Below are 22,167 nucleotides of genomic sequence, written 5' to 3'. Positions count from 1 at the left end.
GGATGTACAAGACTTATAGTGTCTGTATTCACTTTTATTCCTTTAAACATCACAAGCAAATGATTCTCTCAGAAGGACATGTTTGTAAGGATAACAACATTATTAAAAATAATAACAATGTTTCGAAAATCGCAAAAGCACACAAATATTTGCTTGAAAAATCACAGCAAGATCAGTGTAATCTCCAATCTGACAATAAAATGTTGTCAAACATGGAGGCACTATGCTGTATTTACCCAACCACCATCATTCAAAAGTTTGGGGTCACTTAGACATTTCCTTGCTTTTGAAAAAAAATTGTCCATTAAAATAACATCAGATACTGTGAACATTGATAATGTTATCACACCTGGAATTTTTTTTTATTTTTTTATGGAATATCTGCATAGGGGTACAGAGGCCATTTATCAGCAACAATTAGTCCCTGTGTACCAGTGGAATGTTGTGTTTGCTAATGCAAGTTTATAATTTTAATCATTTGAAAACCCTTTTGCAATTATGTTAGCAGAGATGAAAAACTGCTGTGCTGATTAAAGAAGCAATAAAACTGGCATTTTTTGCATTAGTTGAGTATCAGGAGCATCAGCAATTGTAGGTTCGATTACAAGCTCAAAATGGTCAGAAACGAAGAACTTTCTTCTGAAACTCATCAGTCTATTCTTGTTCTGAGAAGTGAAGGCTATTCCATCCGAGAAATTGCCAGGAAACTGAACATCTTGTACAATGCTGTGTACTACTCCCTTCACAGCGCAGCGCAGACTGGCTCTAACCACAACAGAAAGAGGAGAGGGAGACCCTGGTGCACAAGTGAGCGAGAGGATAAATATATTAGTGTGTGTAGTTTGACTAACAGATGCCTCAAAGGTCTTCATATGGCAGCTTCATTAAATAGTACTTGCAAATGGCCAGTCTCAGTCTTGTGGGTGTTGGCCACTGACATCACAACCAACATTCAAGAAAACGGTCCTTCTACGATCTGTTTGGCAATTCCCCTCACATAAGTTCTCCTTCACAATGCCGACTGTTTCCATATTGTGTGTAAACACTGTTAACAGATTTTTATCACTTGTTTTAATGTGCAAGGCATGCTGCTGTCAGAGGGGCCGCATCGCATGCATGACCATACTGACCCTGCTGGAGATCATTACCATCACTGAAAGAGGCAGTGTGTTGAGCCAGGATGGGAACAATGCACCTCTTGATCATATACACTGAGACCTAAACAATGGTAATGGAATGTACTGCGAAGCTTTGTTCCCATGCCTGCAGAATGAGAGCTAAAATGTGAACTCGGCTGCTGATTAGCTCAGCTGGGCCCAATGGTTACTAAGCAATCAGAGCAGTATGATGCCACACCATCGCCACGGCAACAGTATCCTAAGAACCAGGAGACTTTTCATCCATTACAACCAGCTCAACAAATGCACTCCACATGTAACAGTTGCTATTTTAGTATGTATAGTTGTGATAAAATAGTAGATATTTGATTCTAAAAATATATATATAGCTCTTCCGTGATATTCCATGGGCCGTGGGAAACATTTCTGCCTAAGTCTGCCACACATGGATCTATTTGCCTACAGTAAAATTACAACTTCTTTGAAGTCCCAGTCCATAATTACCCAAAAGCTTACAGTACCATAGCTACAGGTTTAAAAAGCAACTCTGAACAGAACCTGCAAATACTCCAGGTTTTGTTCCTGTAATTAATAATAAATATTCATACTGGCACTGCAATGATCTCAGAGCATTAGGCCTAGTTCAGATCGGTGATGCTCTACTACTAAAACCTGTAATTTACATTATTGTACCCAGATCTTTAGTGCTGCTGCTTTAATTTATACTTAATAACTCGTCATTTTCAGCAGATTCACTCCAATGTCTGTAAGTATTTTCAACAGTGCTTTTATACATCTTTGGACCACAGTCAAAACTATTCAGTTACAGAAGAAATAATCAGATATTCATTTACAATGCAAAAGCACCAAGGGGTTTATCGTAGTATGTAAAACAGGCCTTTATTATCGCTTGTATGACCTTAATATTATGATGCCCCCACTCAGCTTGGCAAAAAACAGACATGCAGAAAGGACATTCCAGGGTCTATAAAATGGACCGAAAGATCAAACTTTACACATGCACACTTCATATAGAAACAAAAAAGCTTTCATCTGTCATTCAGCAACACCAGTAGAAATTTTGGATTAAAGTTCACTTAAAAATCCCTACAGATGATACTGAAATTATTTTCACCACAACACATTCCTGATGCCAGCTCCCCCCCCCGCCCCCACCCCCCCCACACACACACTGGAAAACAGCACATGCTTGGAAAGATAAGCACTTCCTGTTGGATGTTTTGGAATAATTTCAGTGCATTCATTTTTACTTCCATTTATGTCTCTCACATGTAATGATTATAAGTGATATTCTTCATCAGATGAGATTGTCCGTCTTAATTTGTCGTGATCATTTAGCATCTTTTAACAGGTGCCTTCTCACCGAGGACATGCGTTACACTGGTTACTGCTCAGCTCTAGTCCTCCTCGAGCTCCTCGTCATTCTCCTCCAGCTCCTCGTCATTCTCCTCCAGCAGGCCCTGGAAGTAGAGGTAGTGTGCGTTGCAGAAGACAGGGGTCTTGTTGGGACAGGCCTGGACCTGCTCTGGCTTCAGGGACGCGAAGGGATTGGCTCCGGTTCCTCTCATGTGCATTTCCAGCTCCGTTAGGATCTGGAGAGAGTACTTCAGCTCCTCTTCACTGCCAGTGGAGACACACACCACACACATTATTCTAAATCCCCTTCCACCCAGGCTACATTTATTACACGGTCATTATAATTTCTCACTCAGGAGTGTTACCACCTTATTGAAAAAGTTCTTAAGAGATACCCTACCAATACAGAGAATAAGTGTTTGGACAGATGTACTCAGCAAGAACCTAATGAGAGGCTATTCAGTCAAGACAGATGAGATAATGAGAGCATGCAGGGTACAAACACAGCAGCTAAGGGGTCATGGATAAAGATACAACAGGCGAGTCATTAAAGGGGGTATTTAAGGTGGGTGTTTCATAATGACTGAGAGGGATTATTATGACCGGATGTGGATGGGTGGCTCGGTCCACCTTAAGGATCCACACATAAGAAGCGTCTAGAGTTAGACATACTTTTGTTTGTCTCTCGGTCTGTGTATGTGTGCGGGTTTGTATTTACCATATTGTGGTGACCAATTGTCCCCACAATGTGGTGAAACCTGCTACATTTTAGCTTGTGGGTTCATTTTTAAACCTGAGTTTTATAAAAATGTGTGACTGCAATCATCCATCCATCCATTTTCCAAACCGCTTATCCTCCTGGGTCGCGGGGGGTCCGGAGCCTATCCCGGATGCGATGGGCACGAGGCTGACTGCAATCAAAAACTAAAAATTCCAAAAGTCTCCTGGTTACTTGTGGTTAAGATTATGGCTGAGTAGTCGTTAAGGCCGTCATGTTGGGATTAGAGTTTCCCCCATAGAAATGAAGGGAGAGTCCCCACAAAGATATAATTACAAACCTCTGTGTGTGTGTGATACAGTAGCACTTACTTCAGCATGGTGAACAGTGAGGGGATGTCATAGTCCCTGAGCAGCAGCAGAGTTGGCAGCCACCCATCCTCCATGGTCTGGCTGGCATCAAACCCTGCAAGAAAGACTCACTGGTCTTAGCAGCCCCCACATTTCTACCAAAATGCATGACCACACAATTTACTATTAAAATGTTAAGGACAGATGGCTACTTCAGATTTTTCCTGAATTTTATGATACTTGTGTCCCACTACTATGACCAAGGTAAGTGGTTGAGAGTTGAATGAATGGATGTGGCCGGCCGCGTTTCTGACAGGGTAGCTGGTTATAAGTGTGGAGCTGTGTCGAGGGCAGCAGGTAATTCTGGGAATGCAAGAGCGCTAATTCCACCGTAACTGTCGAGCACGTAACTAACACACTGTACACCAGAGTCACAACAGCCACTTTGGTGCATTAGTTAAAGAAAAGATGAGATTTTATCATAGATTTTTTACATTTACAGTTGTGCTACAATGTACTTCAGTATATTTAATTCCTTGATCTTATGCTTCTGAACTACATACAAAAAGCGTAACTGCATTTATAAATAATTGCACTGGACTGAGCTTGACAATACAGAAAATATCTATTTTTGCAAATTAGTGTAGCAGTTTTTGTAATGTTATGAGGGTAGTGATGCTCTTCTGGTCACTGACCTCAGTCTGACTGCAGGAAAATGCTTGTATATTTCACTAAAACACAAAATTAATTTTCAGTTAACTGTCTTTTTATATAATATGTTGAGGTAAAAAATGGGATTGTGCTCTTGATTATTTCATACCCAGAATTGCCAGATGTTACTGAAATGTTACGGAACTGCATATTAGAGCAGAACAACCACCACGTTACCTGGATGAAATCCCACCACCAGGTCCGGCTTGGCTGCCTCCTGCTTCTCCACCAGCTCCTCCCAGAACTGGTGGTACAGGCCCTTGTAGGCACTGATGTAGACTCTCCCCCTGGGCCCAAAAGCTCTCAGTGGGGGCCTCATTATAGGCCCCTCCACCACCTCTGGTCCCACCATGACCACCTCCAGGCCCTGGTGACCAGGGAACATGCGACTGAGCTCGTCGAAGTCCGTGAGACGGGCCCCCATGGTCTCGTTGTGGGAGGCCCCCACCAGGTGGATGGTGAGGGGCCGGGAATATGGGTCCAGGCCAAACAAGCGCAGCCCCAGGCCCAGAGTGAGGGGTTTGGACAGGAACTCGCTGGTCACCCGCCATAGTGACTCCCGCAGCTCGCCGTCTTCTGGACGGGTCCTGCTGACATTAGTCCACAGTTCTTGCATGTGAGGCCCAGACAAGATGGCCTCCAGACGTTGATTGAGGTCGCCCTGCATGGAGAGCCAGTCCTCCCAGTTCTTCACCTCCGCAGCAGGCCGTGACCACTGCTCCGTGGCGAATGGAAGATCTCCTGTTAGACAGGTGAGAAAGACAAAGATGATCAATTAATAAAGTGACTACACTGAGTTTAGCTACAGCCTCCCAATATCTTCTACAAGACGGATTTAAGATTCACCCTGATTTATATTTATGTTGTATCTTATTGCCAACTTACACCACAACTACAGTGTATACATTTGCCGGCTTGTAGTCGATCACACGTAGTGTTCCATTCATTTACATTGTAATCGCAGCATCAGCTAAATAAATCTGTCACGTTATTTCCTTTCTCACAGCTCTAATGTTGAACTACTTCATGAGTTTACTACTAACTGAGTGTTAATTTTAAAGTGAACAAGTCTGAAGATGATTATTTTTTGTGAACAAAGAAGGCAAAAAAGAGGTGTGAAGTTTTCAGGAGGTATAAGACCTCCACTGTACAGGCTGGGGACAGTCTACAGCCACACCAGCTTGGAGCTGCACCGAGGAGTCACTGCCAAAGTCAATAATGGACTTTTTTTTTTTTAAAACAAAACTGTGCAGGCAAAGTAGAAGGGAGGGGGGGATATAACGGGATAGTATTTTAAGGGCTTCTTGAATCTCCCGTCACCTCATGTCATCGAAGTCAGTTCCCTCTACTGACCACAAACAGCTGCTTCCCCTGCTAATGACAGCACTGCACTTGTATGCCGTCTACGGTCCGAATGCAAGAGGACACCCACCCATCACCCCCGGAGCGTCACTGTACCTTTAAAAACCAGCCACTCCACCAGCCGGTCGATGGCCGCCAGCCGGAGCTGTTTGCAGAAGGCTTTGTGCTGTGGCCAGTGCTCCTTCTGGCACTCCTTACTGCAGTAGTACACATTCAGACACCTGGAAGAGGAAGGCAGCGCAATCTACTACCGACGTGCATTCTAAGAGTTTGACAGTTTGATAGGGCTTAGCTGTGGGAATTCAAATCCAGAACGAAAATCAAGGTGAGGGATACTTCATGAATAGCAACTCTGTCTATATGCTTCAGCAGTTATATCCATCCGTCTTCGAACCGTTTATCCAGCTCAGGGTCATAGGCCAGCATTTATATGTCGCTCTAAATTAAAAATGTAAAAACCTCTGTGAGAATGATGATGTAGAGTGATCACAGAGTATCCTGGAATATTTAATGTCTCTTTCAAAAAAGACTGAAGAGTGAAATAAAAGTAAACCATCAGTTGTGAACTGGCAACAGTGCCACCTACTGGACTTCCAGAGTGATAGCAGATGCTATCGTCCTCTCCCTCCATTTAACAATTTGGCTTCTTCCATCAACACAAGCAGCTAGTCTGCTCTCTTCTTGGCATCATCAGGTTCGAACTATCGCCGCATTTAAGAGGCCCTATTAACCTGAAGTCTGCCTCACTGTCTTTTGTGAATCATTCCATGCCAAACTTCAGGTTTTACATTGGAGAAATTTTTGCAACCCATCATCTTCAGCTTTCTCCATATGGCTCCAAACAGACGCATCTCCTCCAGCAACAAGTAACAGCTGCCTCAATGTTTAAGGCTTTTAATGACATATTGCAAGATGAAGTTGCCTGATTTCCTTCATGGTATACTGTGCAGGCTGCATGCTGTACCAGCCTCCATTCAAAGCTGTTTCCTTCAGTATTGTCACAGTGTAAATAAACACTAGCCAGTGGACTTTCCGGAAACTGTATTCCCCTGCAGTGTGTGGCCATGCAGCTGATGGAGGCACGGAGCTGCTATCAGCCCACTGGAATCATACAGGCCGCCCTTCGTTTGGTAATTCGAGCTGCCACCCCAATGCATTATGGTCAAGTGAAAAAGTCCCCTGCTAAATACTGCTGGCCCACGTGGCCTCAGAAATCCGCTCTAAAAGAGCTTTAACGGGAGATGGCTAGAATGGTACAGAGCAGCGTTTCCCAGCCCGGTCCTGGGGGACAATCCACGTTTTTGCTCGGACCGACTGCGGATCCCCAAGGACCAGACTGGGAAACACTGGTACAGAGGGACAGGGATTAAAACAGAGTCTTATATAAGGAAACCGGTCTAGATTTGTAAATGAATGAACCCGCAACAAATGTAATGGTTCCAGGTCATAGTAAACTAGGTATTCAAAATACTTAAGCACTGGATTTTTTTTTAATCATGCATTATTTTAAAAGCCTAAAGACTTACAGTTATGGCACACTATTACCTATAAATATTTTAGTTTGCGATATGACAAAAAAAACATTGCCTTGGCAGTTAGGGAGTGAATCAGGGAGCGCCACCTGGTGGGTGTTCTACCCGCAAAACAGCAGGTGTCTCACTCATATTTCACTCACTATGTATTGATGGCCATCAAAATGACAACCCACTCAGCGCCACCCGTATACCGCCCCCCCGGCACCCACCCACCCCCGCACTCACTTAACGCAGCGCTTGAGAGACTTGGCATCTGACAGATCGCTGGGCAACTTCCTGCAGCATGCACAGAATTTAAATGTTTCCTCCATCTTCTGGAACATCTCCTTGTAGGAATGGAAGACGAGGCCTTTCCCCTTGGACTGCCCCTGCCCAGCAGTTCTTTGGGGTGGGGAGAAGAGAGACGTTGGTGTGAATTTAGAGTTCGCCACACACGCGTCGCTGCTGGCTGTTTGGAGAGCAGGCACCTCTTAATGAATGCAGTAAATTTTGGGGGCAACGAAAGTGATTGGGAATTTTAGTAATTAGGTTTATTTATTGCATGTCTATGCCCAGGTCACACTGAAAATGAGGCACCAGGGCGATAGAAACGGCATCAGATGGAAGCTGAATGTCCCTCCATTTAAGGGAATGTGCGCGGGACCAGCTGCAACAAACCAAGGGCACCGATACTATTTTTAGTTTATGGAGTTTGTCTTTGTCACAAGAGACATAACACTGTATTAACTTTGTTAAGATTTCAAAATAAAACCTGCATGTCATCAGCATTTTGTTAAAATTCTGGAAATATGAGTGAGCAGACATTTAATTAGCATGTCTTTAGAAATCGTTGAAAACACAACCTGTATTACTTATTATGAACTATTGCTCATTAAAGCGAATGAGTTTTCCAACTAAAACGTAATGCTTACACTCCCAAGCATCAAAAATAAGAATAATCTTCAAAAGCGGTCCAAAACGCCCTCACGTGGTTCGTTAAAACAATTAAACAAAGCCAAAAACAAGCAAAGAGAAGCAAATAAATTTTATGCGAGTTTGTCTGTGCGACGTGACTAGCGCATAATTTTTAGGTCACAGTCTCCTGCATTAGGGTCCAAAGAGCCCTACCTTTCCCATTCGGCCATTACGACAGAGTGGCTCCGCAGAGCAAGTCGGGGGTGATGATTGACAGAACTCCTTACAGTCCTGAAAGACCCTGTGAGTCTCGCGCTATTTATACAGGCCCCCCCTCCCCCCAACGCAGGCCAAGGGCGCTCTTACGGAAGGTTCTGGATAAAGACGGAAAAGTTTCAGGTTTATTCCTGCAAACTGAGATTATGAAACCGTAATAGTGGATTGCTTATTTTGGTCTCTAAAAACAATTATATAGTAAAACAAGTTTATTTTATTTGGTATTTTAACCATTGGTGTTACCTCGGGATGTTACTAGTATACATAAAACTTGTCCGATGGCACAAAATGTTTGTTTTACGTATGCATAAGAGGAAACCGCAACTATGACAGTTACTAATACAAAACAAGTGCTGGGATCGTCGCTGACTGGGACTAAATCACATTTATACCGTCATGTAAATTTCATTTAGAAGGCTGGTTAAGAAAAAATCCTCACGCAGACACACACATACACACACATACACACACACAAGGAAATTTCGAGACATCGTTTATCAACCGTATGTTGTTGGACCGTGGAAGGAAACTTAAACACACGAGAACATGCACATTTTATTACTGATTGTTTTTAATTTAAAAATGTAAATAATTATAAATGATTTAGGCTAATATAAATAATTAAGTAATATAAATATATTTTTTACTTTGTATTTGAAATTAATAAACAAATGTTATTTTCCAAAATTCGCTCTTGACAAACATTTTCTTGCTCGATTATTCTCTAGCAGCAGAACAAAGAGAACACCACTAGTAATACAGTTTTAGATAAGAAAATATATGTCCTCTCTACAATGGATGCACATTTTAATCAGTCATGAAACTAATCAGGACTAGTTTCAAATCAATCGCGGCATTTAAAACCATGCACTTTACAGTAAATATTAACTAAGGTGCAGTTGCGGATCCGTTCCACCAGAGGGAGGAGTCTATCTGGGTTTCCGGAACTTAATACAGTTAGGAATGAAGTAGCAGCTTGGTAGGGAGAAATAAAGCGCAACGACAATATGTCGTTTGAGAATATATTTTCTATAAGTACATAACCACCAAACCACCACAAAAATTAATTGAGCAATTACATCATCAACGTATATGTATTCATTACATTAAAATATATTATCAACACACATTAGCTGTAATGTTAGCAAATTAATTAAAATATTCTGTTCACACAGGAACGAAAATTTGTTTCAAAGTATGAAAAATAAAGATTCGTGTATGTGAACAATTCAACTGAGAATGGCTTTTTTCCTCAAAGATTTGCTAAAGGAGAATGTTACATTAAGCAATGATCAAATGAATTTATTTAAATGTTAATGAGATCTTTCTTGCCAGTGGCCTGCATGTGACATTCTATCCAAATACCGGTTCAGTAGAATAGAAAACAGACCACGACCAGGGGTTTGTTCTTTTAACAGGTTTCCATCCACCCAGGACAGGCATTACATCAGCTGCAGCTTCACCCTCAGCTCTAGTCCTCCTCCAGCTCCTCGTCTTTCTCCTCCAGCAGGCCCTGGAAGTAGAGGTAGTGTGCATTGCAGAAGACAGGAGTCTTGTTGGGACAGGCCTGGACCTGCTCTGGCTTCAGGGACGCGAAGGGATTGGCTCCGGTTCCTCTCATGCGCATTTCCAGCTCCGTTAGGATCTGGAGAGAGTACTTCAGCTCCTCTTCACTGCCAGTGGAGACACACACCAACCATCAACCATAAAAAATAATCAGCGTTACCCCCCCCAACCTTTCTAGCTAAATTTTTGGTTAAACCCTGCTGGTTTTGTAAAGGTGTTTCTATCAGTTGAAAGCTACGGGAGTCATGAGGTGACCAGAAGGTGCTCACTTGAACATGGTGAAGAAGGAGGGGATGTTGTAGTCCCTGAGGAGCAGCAGCGTGGGGAGCCATCCCTCTCCCAGACCTTGGGTGGCATGAAACCCTGCAGGACAAGGGGGCGACAGTGAGGCCTCTCTGTTAAGCGAGTAGCAGTAACACATTGCAGTTGCTAACCATTCATTCCTTAAGAATAAGGGCGAAACTCCTTAGGATGAATATTGGGGGGTAGTATTGGATTTCATTATTGGGGGGTTGCAACCTCCCCCCCTATAATTTACACCCATACCTAATAAGACCATCAAATGGTATTAAAGCTACACTGCTGCAACAGTCAGGGCCACGGAACGGCGACAGGTAGCACTGTAGGTAAGGGAATGGGAATCTATTTACAAGGGCTACCATCTTTTGCTGGTTGTCTATAGAACGTGTACAGTGGACACTAAGCAAGCAAGGATAAGGTAGGAGCAACACACTCAATGACTGAAACAGTTCTGCCAACCAAGCTTGTGCTCGCTCTCTCCATCACAGCATGCTAACTCTACTCATAGTGCCATCTGGTAGCTTCCTAACATGCTAAATTCATAACCTCTTTACGTACATCCAGAGCTCCAACACAGCACAGGTAGAACATGCAAACTCCCCAAACACAGGCACGATTCGAACCCCACACCCTGGTTGTGGGAGGTAACAGGGTTACCTACTGCAGTACCACGTAATCTTTTTCACTAAAGTGAAATTTATACCCCAATAATACGAACACATATTTATGGATCCTGCTAAATGTCTCAATACAAAATGTAACTGGTGTCCAGCTTATTATCCCATACAAACACATTCCCTTCTTTTCCCATTATGCCAAATTCCTTCCAGAGATCCATCAGTTAATTTTTGTCCTCCACCGAGGACTTTTGCTTATATCTCTCATACTATCCCTGCTACCCTATTAAGTGCCATTATCCCTTAAAGTGGACAGTTCAGGCTTTAAGACGTCATGACATGCGTAGAGATGTGCTTCTTATCATCAAAGCACTTGATTTATTTTTAAAAAATCACATTGGGAAAACTTTTGAATCGCTGAAAGGTAAGCATTTCCTGCTGTAATATTATTTTATATGAATATTGCATGTAAATAAATACAAAAGCAGGATTTTTGTCTTCGACCAAGGAATTATTATATGCTTGGTGAGAAGGTGATTTTAAAATACAGCAAATGCATTTTGGAAATGCACACGCCTGTCATTTTCTCATTGTAATAATGATTTCATTACAGCAGATTAAGGACATGATGTCAAAGATGAATGGATGTAAAGAAAAGAAAATCATTATTTTCAGGGCGATGATGCCAAAGATCAAGATGAAAATTAGGATGGAAAGAATATGACGTGCAATAATCAAGAAAGAAGCTTATGAAATGACACGAAATAAGATGTAGAATCCGTGAGAAGTACAACGGATTATTGAAAAATGTAGCAGAATTTCACACTTGAAATGAAAATGACAAAATGATGAAAGTATTGTTAATATTTGTACTGAATGTGAAATGATTCTTGGTATGACCAGAAAATTTCAAATTTCACGTAATTTCCATAATATGTACAGCACCATAAAAGACGGGAAAATTCATGAGAGTTCTTTTACGGAGACAGTTCCAGCATCTTCTGGCACCTTCTGTCCTGGGCTCCTGGCCACGCTTTCCCTTGCGTCCACCTGTCCACGTCACTTTCTGAGGTAGCAAAAGCTGCCAGATTAGCTGGAGGAGTCAGACCTCCAGCAACTGTTGCTACCTCCTAGATCAGAAGCCTTCAGGAGGCTTAACAATAATAATTAAAAGTTACTTTGAAGTTAGCTACTCTAACACTTCCCTATTGCGTCATTCCCAGCAGCAACGAGGACAGAGAGGTCAGCGCGGCTTAACTTCTTACGAAAATGCTAATGCTGACAAAGCTAAAACAACAGTTAGTGACCTGATAATAAACGAGAGATGCGAAAAAACCTCAAACAAAGTCGAATGCAGTGTCAAAGACAGTGTGCTTAATGGTTAAGGGACGCATCATGGAGCCCTTATCTGGAGTAAAGCCGCAAGTCATGGGGACAAGAAAAAGGAAGGACCTCACAGCAAGGATAGCTGCAAAGATGAAATGCTGATCACAATATGAAATAACGTTATGATTCGTTAGCATGTTTCGGGTGGGACTCTGACAGAGGACTGACGGGCCACTGAAGAGTTAAGTGTGGCTTTTCCATCTGGTCTTCCAAATACTATGAGATGTAGTCAGGAAGCCAAATGATCTCACTCTGCTAATCTGCAACTCTGAGCTCCAGGCTTCTCATGTGACTTAGAACGAGGGAGGCGTTACCTGTATATTTAGCTCTACTGGAGCAGAAAGAGATTTTACGGGAACGGACAACCTTCTGGAAAATGCAATAAAATAAGTATATAAATGTGACAGGGACTGTAGAGAGAGACCCCCTGACAGGCCTGTTGATAAAACCGGGCTATTCAAAGCATCGGAGAGCATTTCGAGGCAGAGGTCAAAGGGACAGCCAGCGACATGACAGAGTGCTCTAGCAAGGTCCCAGTGTCCCACCTTTAGGGCTTGAGGAGTCGAGACCCGCTGACGTCTGCTGGAGCCCAGGGCAGGAGCGGGATGGTGAGTGAGGGTTTGAAGCTTAGAGAATGACACTGTTAAGTGTCCCAGGTGAAATGGGGGGGGGGGGAATGTGGAAGAGAATCTGTGACAGGAGTAACCATAGCAGAATGGGGGGGGGGTGACCGAGGCACCCAGCTCATGACACTGAAGCCGCATCAGCACTGTTCAGCTCCTTAACAGCTTCCGCTGTTGATTAGCACCCCGTGCGGGAGGTGGGGGGTGGGGGTGGGGGGGGGGTACAATAAACTGACACCATTGCAGAGAGGGATCAGCACCATGTGGCTACAGCTGCTGGTATGACTCAAGTGGGCCGCTAATAAAAATCTGGCAGGGGCCAGAGACCCAGAGGGGTCATGCAGAATGCCAGGGGAAGCAGAGGGAGGAGGCCACCGGGAGGAGAGGAGCAGAGGAGCAGAGGAGGAGAGGCGGCACCTGCACTGTCACTATGCTCTTATCTATGGAATGTCAGCCCTTGACTTCTCAGATTTGGCAGCTGGATTCCAAAGATTTAAAAACTTTCTTAGATCTGACTGTCCCAGAAGCCCAGCTCTGAAATTCCTCTCACACGCTACGTGTGTCAGCCAATACCCTCACTGGGATATAAATCCACGGGTTAACAGTTGCCACAATTAAATTTGTATTGCTACTGCAAGGCATGTCATTTAATTCACCATGTAGTGGTCATAAGGGACTAGAGTACTTTTGTTTGAAGAATACCGTAAACTGTAGATTGTTGATACAGTAAATACAGGCCCTAGATGAAAATCTTGACAAAATCCTAAAAACTGACAAACCTGTGTGATCTGATTTATTTCATACCCAGAATTGCCAGATGTTACTGAAATGTTACGGAACTGCATATTAGAGCAGAACAACCACCACGTTACCTGGATGAAATCCCACCACCAGGTCCGGCTTGGCTGCCTCCTGCTTCTCCACCAGCTCCTCCCAGAACTGGTGGTACAGGCCCTTGTAGGCACTGATGTAGACTCTCCCCCTGGGCCCAAAAGCTCTCAGTGGGGGCCTCATTATAGGCCCCTCCACCACCTCTGGTCCCACCATGACCACCTCCAGGCCCTGGTGACCAGGGAACATGCGACTGAGCTCGTCGAAGTCCGTGAGACGGGCCCCCATGGTCTCGTTGTGGGAGGCCCCCACCAGGTGGATGGTGAGGGGCCGGGAATATGGGTCCAGGCCAAACAAGCGCAGCCCCAGGCCCAGAGTGAGGGGTTTGGACAGGAACTCGCTGGTCACCCGCCATAGTGACTCCCGCAGCTCGCCGTCTTCTGGACGGGTCCTGCTGACATTAGTCCACAGTTCTTGCATGTGAGGCCCAGACAAGATGGCCTCCAGACGTTGATTGAGGTCGCCCTGCATGGAGAGCCAGTCCTCCCAGTTCTTCACCTCCACAGCAGGCCGTGACCACTGCTCCATGGCGAATGGAAGCTCTCCTGTTACATACACAAAAAGGAAAAAATATACTGATACTTTGGCCATAGTCATTCAGGTTAACTGCATTGGGTAGGCAGACAACGTCATACCATTTTCAAAATATTAGCAGTTGAACTCCTTCTATAATAAAGCTAGAAGTGATTTTTCTTCATTTTCAGTGAACCCGGAAAGCATAACTGCATTGCTCCAACCTTACAGGATCCCGAACTGACAGGCCTACGTGTCACCAGCCCATGTGGATCAGTACCTGTCTTTAACTTCGTCTGCTGGCTTTGCAAACCCCAGAGACTCCAAGCCTAGCTGCTGTGCACCTGTGTTGTCCAGCCTGTTCGCACTCCTGCTCTCCTGACACCATGGGTCATTTGGTTTCCGTCAGGATTTACGCTTGATGCCAGAGTATCTAGTTAAATAACCTCATCCACGCTGTGAAATTGCTTCTATAATTAGACATTTGATGATGTATATATTGCTGATGCCACATTCAAAGTCATTGGAAGGTGTCAGAGACAATGATAATCATTTAACCGTATTACAGTGCCCCGCCTGGGGAGTCTCTGGACGTCCTTCTCTGGCTGGAGGGAGTCACAGGGCCTCAGACAAGGTCTCCCCATCATCAGCACCAGCTCTCATTCCCTGCGCACAGCGGCGATGGACCAGGGAAAACGGTTTGCCAAATGCGTGCTGCAATTTATGTGATTCTTACAGCTACATGGGCCCAAGTTTAGTTTTATTTAAACACAAATTCTTGCCTGTAAAGAAGGAAAATGTATAAATTTCTCTGGTTCAGACCTCTTGGTTTCTCTGGGTTCAGCTGCCAGAGTTGATATTAATTTTTCCTTCAATCCAACCATCCGGCTTATAGGTCTCTCTCTCCTTACCCATGAACAGCAGCCACTCCACCAGTCGGTCAATGGCCACCAGCCGGAGCAGTTTGCAGACCTTCTTGTGCTTTGACCAGTTTTCCTTCTGGCACTCTTTACTGCAGTAATACACATTCAGACACCTGGAAGAGAAAACATTCCCAGATAATGTCCATCCTGCATCTCCCACATATGCAGGATCACCCCGTCATCTGGAGGATAATGCATATCCTGTATGGAGAAAAGCATTGTCCACATCGAGGATAACACCCCTCTCTTTTGGAGGAGAATGTCTAGCCTGTATGGATAAGAGCAGCTCCCCCACATGGAGGATAACACCAGTCCTGCATAGAGGAGTGCACTTCCCCCATTTGGAGGATAACATCTATCCTGTATGAAGGAGAGCACCTCCCTCGTTTGGAGGATAACACCTATCCTGTATGGAGGAGAGCACCTCTCCCCTTTGGAGGGTAACACCTATCCTGTATGAAGGAGAGCACCTCCCCCGTTTGGAGGGTAACACCTATCCTGTATGGAGGAGAGCACCTCCCCCGTTTGGAGGATAACACCTATCCTGTATGATGGAGAGCACCTCTCCCCTTTGGAGGGTAACACCTATCCTGTATGAAGGAGAGCACCTCTCCCCTTTGGAGGGTAACACCTATCCTGTATGAAGGGTAACACCTCTCCCCTTTGGAGGGTAACACCTATCCTGTATGAAGGAGAGCACCTCTCCCCTTTAGAGGGTAACACCTATCCTGTATGAAGGAGAGCACCTCTCCCCTTTGGAGGGTAACACCTATCCTGTATGAAGGAGAGCACCTCCCCCGTTTGGAGGGTAACACCTCTCCTGTATGGAGGAGAGCACCTCTCCCCTTTGGAGGGTAACACCTCTCCCCTTTGGAGGGTAACACCTATCCTGTATGAAGGAGAGCACCTCTCCCCTTTGGAGGGTAACACCTATCCTGTATGAAGGAGAGCACCTCTCCCCTTTAGAGGGTAACACCTATCCTGTATGAAGGGTAACACCTCTCCCCTTTGGAGGGTAACACCTATCCTGTATGGAGGAGAGCATCTCTCCCCTTTGGAGGGTAACACCTATCCTGTATGAAGGAGAGCACCTCCCCCGTTTGGAGGGTAACACCTATCCTGTATGGAGGAGAGCACCTCTCCCCTTTGGAGGGTAACACCTATCTTGTATGGAGAAGAGCACCTCTCCCCTTTGGAGGGTAACACCTATCCTGTATGAAGGAGAGCACCTCTCCCCTTTAGAGGGTAACACCTATCCTGTATGGAGAAGAGCACCTCTCCCCTTTAGAGGGTAACACCTATCCTGTATGAAGGAGAGCACCTCCCCCGTTTGGAGGGTAACACCTATCCTGTATGGAGGAGAGCACCTCTCCCCTTTGGAGGGTAACACCTATCTTGTATGGAGAAGAGCACCTCTCCCCTTTGGAGGGTAACACCTATCCTGTATGGAGAAGAGCACCTCTCCCCTTTGGAGGGTAACACCTATCCTGTATGGAGGAGAGCACCTCTCCCCTTTGGAGGGTAACACCTATCCTGTATGAAGGAGAGCACCTCTCCCCTTTGGAGGGTAACACCTATCCTGTATGAAGGAGAGCACCTCTCCCCTTTGGAGGGTAACACCTATCCTGTATGAAGGAGAGCACCTCCCCCGTTTGGAGGGTAACACCTATCCTGTATGGAGAAGAGCACCTCTCCCCTTTGGAGGGTAACACCTATCCTGTATGGAGGAGAGCACCTCTCCCCTTTGGAGGGTAACACTCATTTTAACCAATATTTTGTGCTGTAAACCTATGCCTGGAATTGTCTACGGACCGTCTACAGTACAGCTGTATCCATCCCAGCCACCCATGACGTATGACCTTGCTGGTAGCTAAAGTCTTTCATGTAGCGAAAAGGCTAGATGCCCTTGTCATTTATATGAACTCCCAGAGTTAAAGCACCAGGTAAAATAACCATTTTATTGACTAATTTACTTTAAATATCCACCGTAGAGGGTATTTCAGTAACCTTCTCTGCTGCCGTGTGCAGCTGCAGGACTGATGGAGACAGCAGGGCTGGTGTGTACCCACGGGGGCTGTACAGTCTGCCCTTCCTTTGGCATTTCTGGCTGCTTGGAGATCATCTGAGCCATGGTGCATGACCTAATCAGGAGTGCATGGTAGGCACTCAGGGCTGGGAGTTCTTCCCACAGGAGAGCGCGGACTGGGGAGAAACAACAGACTCTCACGCGTGAAGCCGGCCTCCTAAGTGCCGTTTGCAAAATCCAGCACTTTTACAAAAAAAAAAAAAAAGAAGCCAGTGAAATTCGCAAATGCATTTGGCACCAAAAAGACCCTAAAACAGGCAAGAGTGAGCGGCAGGTTATTCGCATTTGATATAATTTGGTTGGTCAAAGTTAGCTTTCCACTCCTACTTTGACAATTTGACCTCAACAGCCCTTAAGTTGCTCAGGTGTGAGATGTCACCAGGCTGTCCCATCTGTCACAGCTCGGGTCCCTCGCTGACAGCATGCAGCTGTGATCTCTGGAGTGCATGTGGGGGTGGGTGAGACCACCAGCGTGGGAGAGAGGAGAGACAGGCAGAGGGGGCGAGCGAGGAAGCAAAGGGGAGGCCGGTGAGTGCCGTGCAGGCTTGGCGAGGCTGGTCACGCTGCCCAGCAGCATTCAGACGCAGACGTGCCACCGGCTTTCAGTGTCCCGGCCTGCACACAACAACTGACTGTACTGTTCTGATTTGCAGTGTCCCAGCCTGCACACAACACCTGACTGTACTGTACTGATTTGCAGTGTCCCAGCCTGCACACAACAACTGACTGTACTGTACTGATTTGCAGTGTCCCGGCCTGCACACAACAACTGACTGTACTGTACTGTACTGATTTGCAGTGTCCCTGCATATATTTTATTCCTATAATATTTTTCTTGATTTGTGTCCTATGTTGTTGTGAATGTATTAGGGCTAGGCGACATGGACCAAAAAATCATCTCAACATTTTTTAGCTGAATGGCGATATGCGATATATCTCTTGATATTTCCCCCCAAAAACTAATAACAAAAAGACAGTTCCAAGTCAGAGCCAAATGTCCTCAATGTCACACGGGCATTTTTATTAACAGACAGCTGTGCATGTGTATGAAGAAATGGCTCAGAAATAAACCCCTGGCCTGTATTATCTTACCAGCCAGCTCCTCTTCGCTAGCTTGCCTGGTGTCTGCGTCTGTCTCCATGCTGTCACTGCATGCAGCACTTGTGAGTGAGGGGGAGGGGCAGCTTGTGTTCTTAAGGAGAGTAGAAACAGGCAACCTGGTGGCTCTATGAGTAAAATTTTAAAGCAGCATAAACTATATCGACATAAACAATACTGTCTCATCCTAGGTGCCATATGAAAATATACTGATATATCTTAGACTCGATACATCGCCCAGCCGTAGAATGTATGCAGCAATACTACAGACAAATTCGTAGTACATACAGACCCCAGGTTACAAATGAGATCCGTTCCCCATGTCTTTAAGGTGAGTTTGTAGGTAAGTCGGAAAAAGAATAACACAGTAGGTAATAATAATAGAGTAAAAATAAAAGTGCCTACATACGGTACTGTACATCGTACTGAAACTGCAGAAGCCACGCAACGTTTTCACAAGAGTCACAAAGTAGTGTGTGTGTGTATTCCATTGTATTTTTAATAAACAAGCTTTTAACCTGGGGACTGCCAGGCTGTACCAGGCCATTAAAAACGAATACTGGTTCTGAACAACAGCAACAGCAAGTGAAGGGTCTTAACTTAGGGATTTCACAGACCTGTAAGCTCTCTCCTGAGAGAAGGGACCCTCTCCAGCCTCTGTATGCTGAACACAGACCGCGTATCTGTAGCCTACCATCCTTGTAATATAAATGCACACACTTGAAAGGATTTCGTCTCTCTCTCAGTGGCATACATGACATTTAAGTGGCACTGGAACAGCCGGAAATAAAAGCTGGCCTCTCAGCTGAAGAAATGATCAGAAGCCCCTGAAGCAGAAAGCAGTGTGTGTGTGTGTGTGTGTGTGTGTGCGTGCTTGAAACTGCTGAATGAAGCTTCACTTTCAGCGTGGGGTACACTGGGCATTCATTCAACATGATAAAAAGCAGATAGCCACAATAAGCCTACATTATCCCTAAAGTGTGATGTAATGTAAACAAAACAAAAATGACATAAGGCCGACCAATTCCACCCATGAAGAGAGACACTTAGCAGTTTGTCATTAAGAAGGAGCTAAAAAGCATTCTGCATGCACAAGAGTTATCACAACGTGACATGAGAGGGGTGGCCTGGGCTGCCCCACACCTCAGGGAATGCATCTCTGCCTGGGCTCATGTCTGTCAACACGTGGCTGTTTTTCACCGAGCTGCGGGAATGATGAAATGTTTGTTTGGGTGTCCGGGAACATGGCAAACAAATGGAAGATACATGGATTAAAGTATTATAAACCAGACAATAACACTAAGCCATTGTTTTCAGAAAGCCTGGAAGGACCTATCAACACAGCAATTTATATTTCTGGGAGAATCAGTCAGCCTTTAAATTTTCCATTGTGTAAGTTCTTGAGGTCAGAAAGTGACAGTTGCATTTTAAAGGCTGTAGGAGATACAGGAGAGCATTGTCTGCTTTAGATTGACTATTATTTTTCCTGTTTTATCTTCAGCAGAGTCAACTGAGGACTAATAGTAAGTCTCATTCTAAAGGTGACACAAAGGCGACCAACATATAGTGTTGCCAAATAAACAAAACAACGTACCTAAGACACACAAGACAACTGCCATGGTAACACTATTCCATGTACGCCTCTCCTCACTTACTTCCCACAGCGTTTGAGAGCTTGGTCACCTGACAGGTGACTTGGAAGCCTGCTGCATCCTGTGCAGAATTTGAAGGTCTCCTCCATGTTCTGGAACATCTCTTTGTAGGAGTGGAAGGTGAGACTCTTCTTCTTCCCCTCCAGTGCAGCCCTAGTGAGAGCCGAACGTTGGCAAAAATGCTGCAGAGAAGCTCATGGTGATGACAGACACGTGTACACATGGATGGAGCACAAACAGAAATCACTGAAGTTTAAAGAGCTGGATTTAATCATGGGGTAGATCCTTGACTTTAAAATATGGCTTACTGATGCTTTAATAGCATAAACGTGGAGGTCATGGACTAGTTGCACCTGTACTCAGAGTAGTCCTTCATCTTCAGCTTGCTGAGGATGACCTTGGACAGGCCGGGGACATTAGAGTCCAGTGAGTAGAAACCTAGACGGTCCATGTAAACTCCATCTGGTCCAGGGGTGAATGATTCCGCTGGTGTTGGTGCTGAAGCAGCCATCCTGGGTAGCTGGAGTTATACATCACAGGTGATCAACCTGTCTGCCACCCTGAAATCATGTTTTAAGCCCCTGCAGTTTGATTTTACAGCCCACCCAACAGTATAACCTCATGCTTAATGGGTCTTTCTGACCAGTCTTGGGACCAGTCCCCTATTTCAGCACATGGGCCTCAAAACCTCCTTCTGCTGACAGCAAGCAGCTTCCACACCACATGAAAGCCCAAGCAGAGGCTCAGCCCATACCACCAGCAGGCTTTAAGATGGGCCTTTGACATTTCCAGATGGACGAGGAAAAAAGCATCGGGTTAAGAAGCTCAGTTGTTGAAGCCTGCCAGCTGAGTGTGATTGAGTGCCGTCGGGGGAAATGTGATCAGGCCACCCGCTTTGTCCCCATGTAGGGCAGCGTATGGGCTGGAGGAGGCGTCCCCCGGGATACGGTGCAGAAGGGAAGCTCTGCATGATGTCTCGGCCAGACAGGGTGCACCGACGAAGGGGAAGGAAACCTGACAAATCTGCCCAGGAAATGCAACCCAGCCCAAACATCTTTGGCTGACTCATTAAGGTGGTCAGGGCAGGCACATTTGGGGACAGCGTCAAAAAGTCACCTTATAGCCCCTTAAAGGATTTGTTTTCAAATGCAATAGCGTGAACAGGAAATGCATTTGCTGTATATGCATAAATTTTTCCTATAAACCCGTGCACTGTTCCAAATAATTCCAAAAACTGTATTTTTCCCTATTTAAAGAGGGAATACATTGATACATTTTATCAGCATGTAATTTACCCATAACTTTTTAGCTGATATATTGTTTGAATTTAGTCAGATATAGCAATGCATGCATATTACGACACAACAATCTACCTCCCGGAATTTCCCACTGGGATCAATAAAGTTCACTTTATCTTAAAAAGTGATATTATGCCTGTTTGACTCTTCTGCTCATTTCGTTTTAACTGGCTTGCTGTTGCTGAGAATAGAATTCCCCTTTTGATTTAACTACAGACTTGCATCTTAACACAAATGTAGATTTTGCTGAGCATGAAGGACACATTTTCCTTACAATATAAATACAGAACATCCTGTATGTGCATTTACAAACTAACGACTACATTTACGTCATTCAGTTCCTGGGTTAACAGCTCAGTGCAGTGACAGCAGTTAATATACTGCTAAACATCAGAAAACCAATTTCACTCTCTGCCATCTTCTACAGAGTAGCACTGATTGTACAATCCTACCTCTTTTGACAGGAATGTTCCAGATGAGAAAGCTCAGCTCTCAGTGTTCCTTGCTCTCTTTGCAGCAGGATGGATGGGAGTGTTGATTGACAGCTAACCCACATCGGGTTTGTAGTACAGAGTGCAGGAAGAATGGCTTTGGGGAACCTTCTCGACAGTCATTTACATAAACACCTCCCTTCTCACTGATTTCTAGCCATGTGGGGTGGGGCACAATTATTCTGGGGTGAAGCAATACCGGTTGGGATCGTAACTCTTCTTCTAGCCATGGGTGCTGCCCCCTCCCATCCCAAATGAAGGGGGCAGTAAAACAAACTGCCCTTGTATGGCAGGATGAATCTCCACCTAGTGGGAAATAAGTGTAATTACCAAAATATCAACGCATCTATTCCAAGGTTTAGATAATTCACACTTTGAACAG

The 22,167-nt window shown here is 44.8% G+C and overlaps 2 protein-coding genes across 3 annotated transcripts; both read right to left on the bottom strand.

Annotated features, from left to right (window-relative positions):
- Positions 1-13: 13 nt before the first annotated feature.
- LOC125742876 (putative protein MSS51 homolog, mitochondrial) lies at positions 14-8,376 on the bottom strand. Its single transcript, XM_049015295.1, has 6 exons — positions 8,279-8,376; positions 7,397-7,552; positions 5,733-5,857; positions 4,452-5,015; positions 3,585-3,678; positions 14-2,759 (listed from the first exon to the last, which is right to left on the bottom strand). Exons 1-6 carry the CDS (start codon positions 8,293-8,295, stop codon positions 2,537-2,539), a joined length of 1,179 nt encoding a protein of 392 aa, XP_048871252.1. The 5' UTR covers positions 8,296-8,376; the 3' UTR covers positions 14-2,536.
- A 973-nt stretch (positions 8,377-9,349) lies between these two features.
- Positions 9,350-22,126, bottom strand: LOC125742878 (putative protein MSS51 homolog, mitochondrial). 2 transcript variants are annotated; one of them, XM_049015299.1, is made up of 7 exons: positions 21,747-21,919; positions 20,350-20,516; positions 20,000-20,149; positions 15,149-15,273; positions 13,706-14,269; positions 10,177-10,270; positions 9,350-10,014 (listed from the first exon to the last, which is right to left on the bottom strand). In XM_049015299.1, the coding sequence occupies exons 2-7, from the start codon at positions 20,505-20,507 to the stop codon at positions 9,813-9,815; spliced, it is 1,293 nt and encodes a 430-aa protein (XP_048871256.1). In that variant the 5' UTR covers positions 20,508-20,516; positions 21,747-21,919; the 3' UTR covers positions 9,350-9,812. The 2 variants fall into 2 exon arrangements, 1 of the variants encoding a protein (XP_048871256.1); XR_007398221.1 differs by lacking the exons at positions 9,350-10,014; positions 10,177-10,270; positions 13,706-14,269; positions 15,149-15,273 and adding exons at positions 15,634-15,653; positions 15,884-15,929 and having other exon boundaries at positions 15,976-20,149; positions 21,747-22,126.
- Between the last annotated feature and the right edge of the window lie 41 nt (positions 22,127-22,167).

The sequence above is a fragment of the Brienomyrus brachyistius genome, chromosome 5, assembly GCF_023856365.1.
Source record: "Brienomyrus brachyistius isolate T26 chromosome 5, BBRACH_0.4, whole genome shotgun sequence".
NCBI lineage: Eukaryota > Metazoa > Chordata > Actinopteri > Osteoglossiformes > Mormyridae > Brienomyrus > Brienomyrus brachyistius.
Note: the sequence above shows the minus strand (reverse complement) of the source record. Positions and strands in the feature narration are given on the sequence as shown.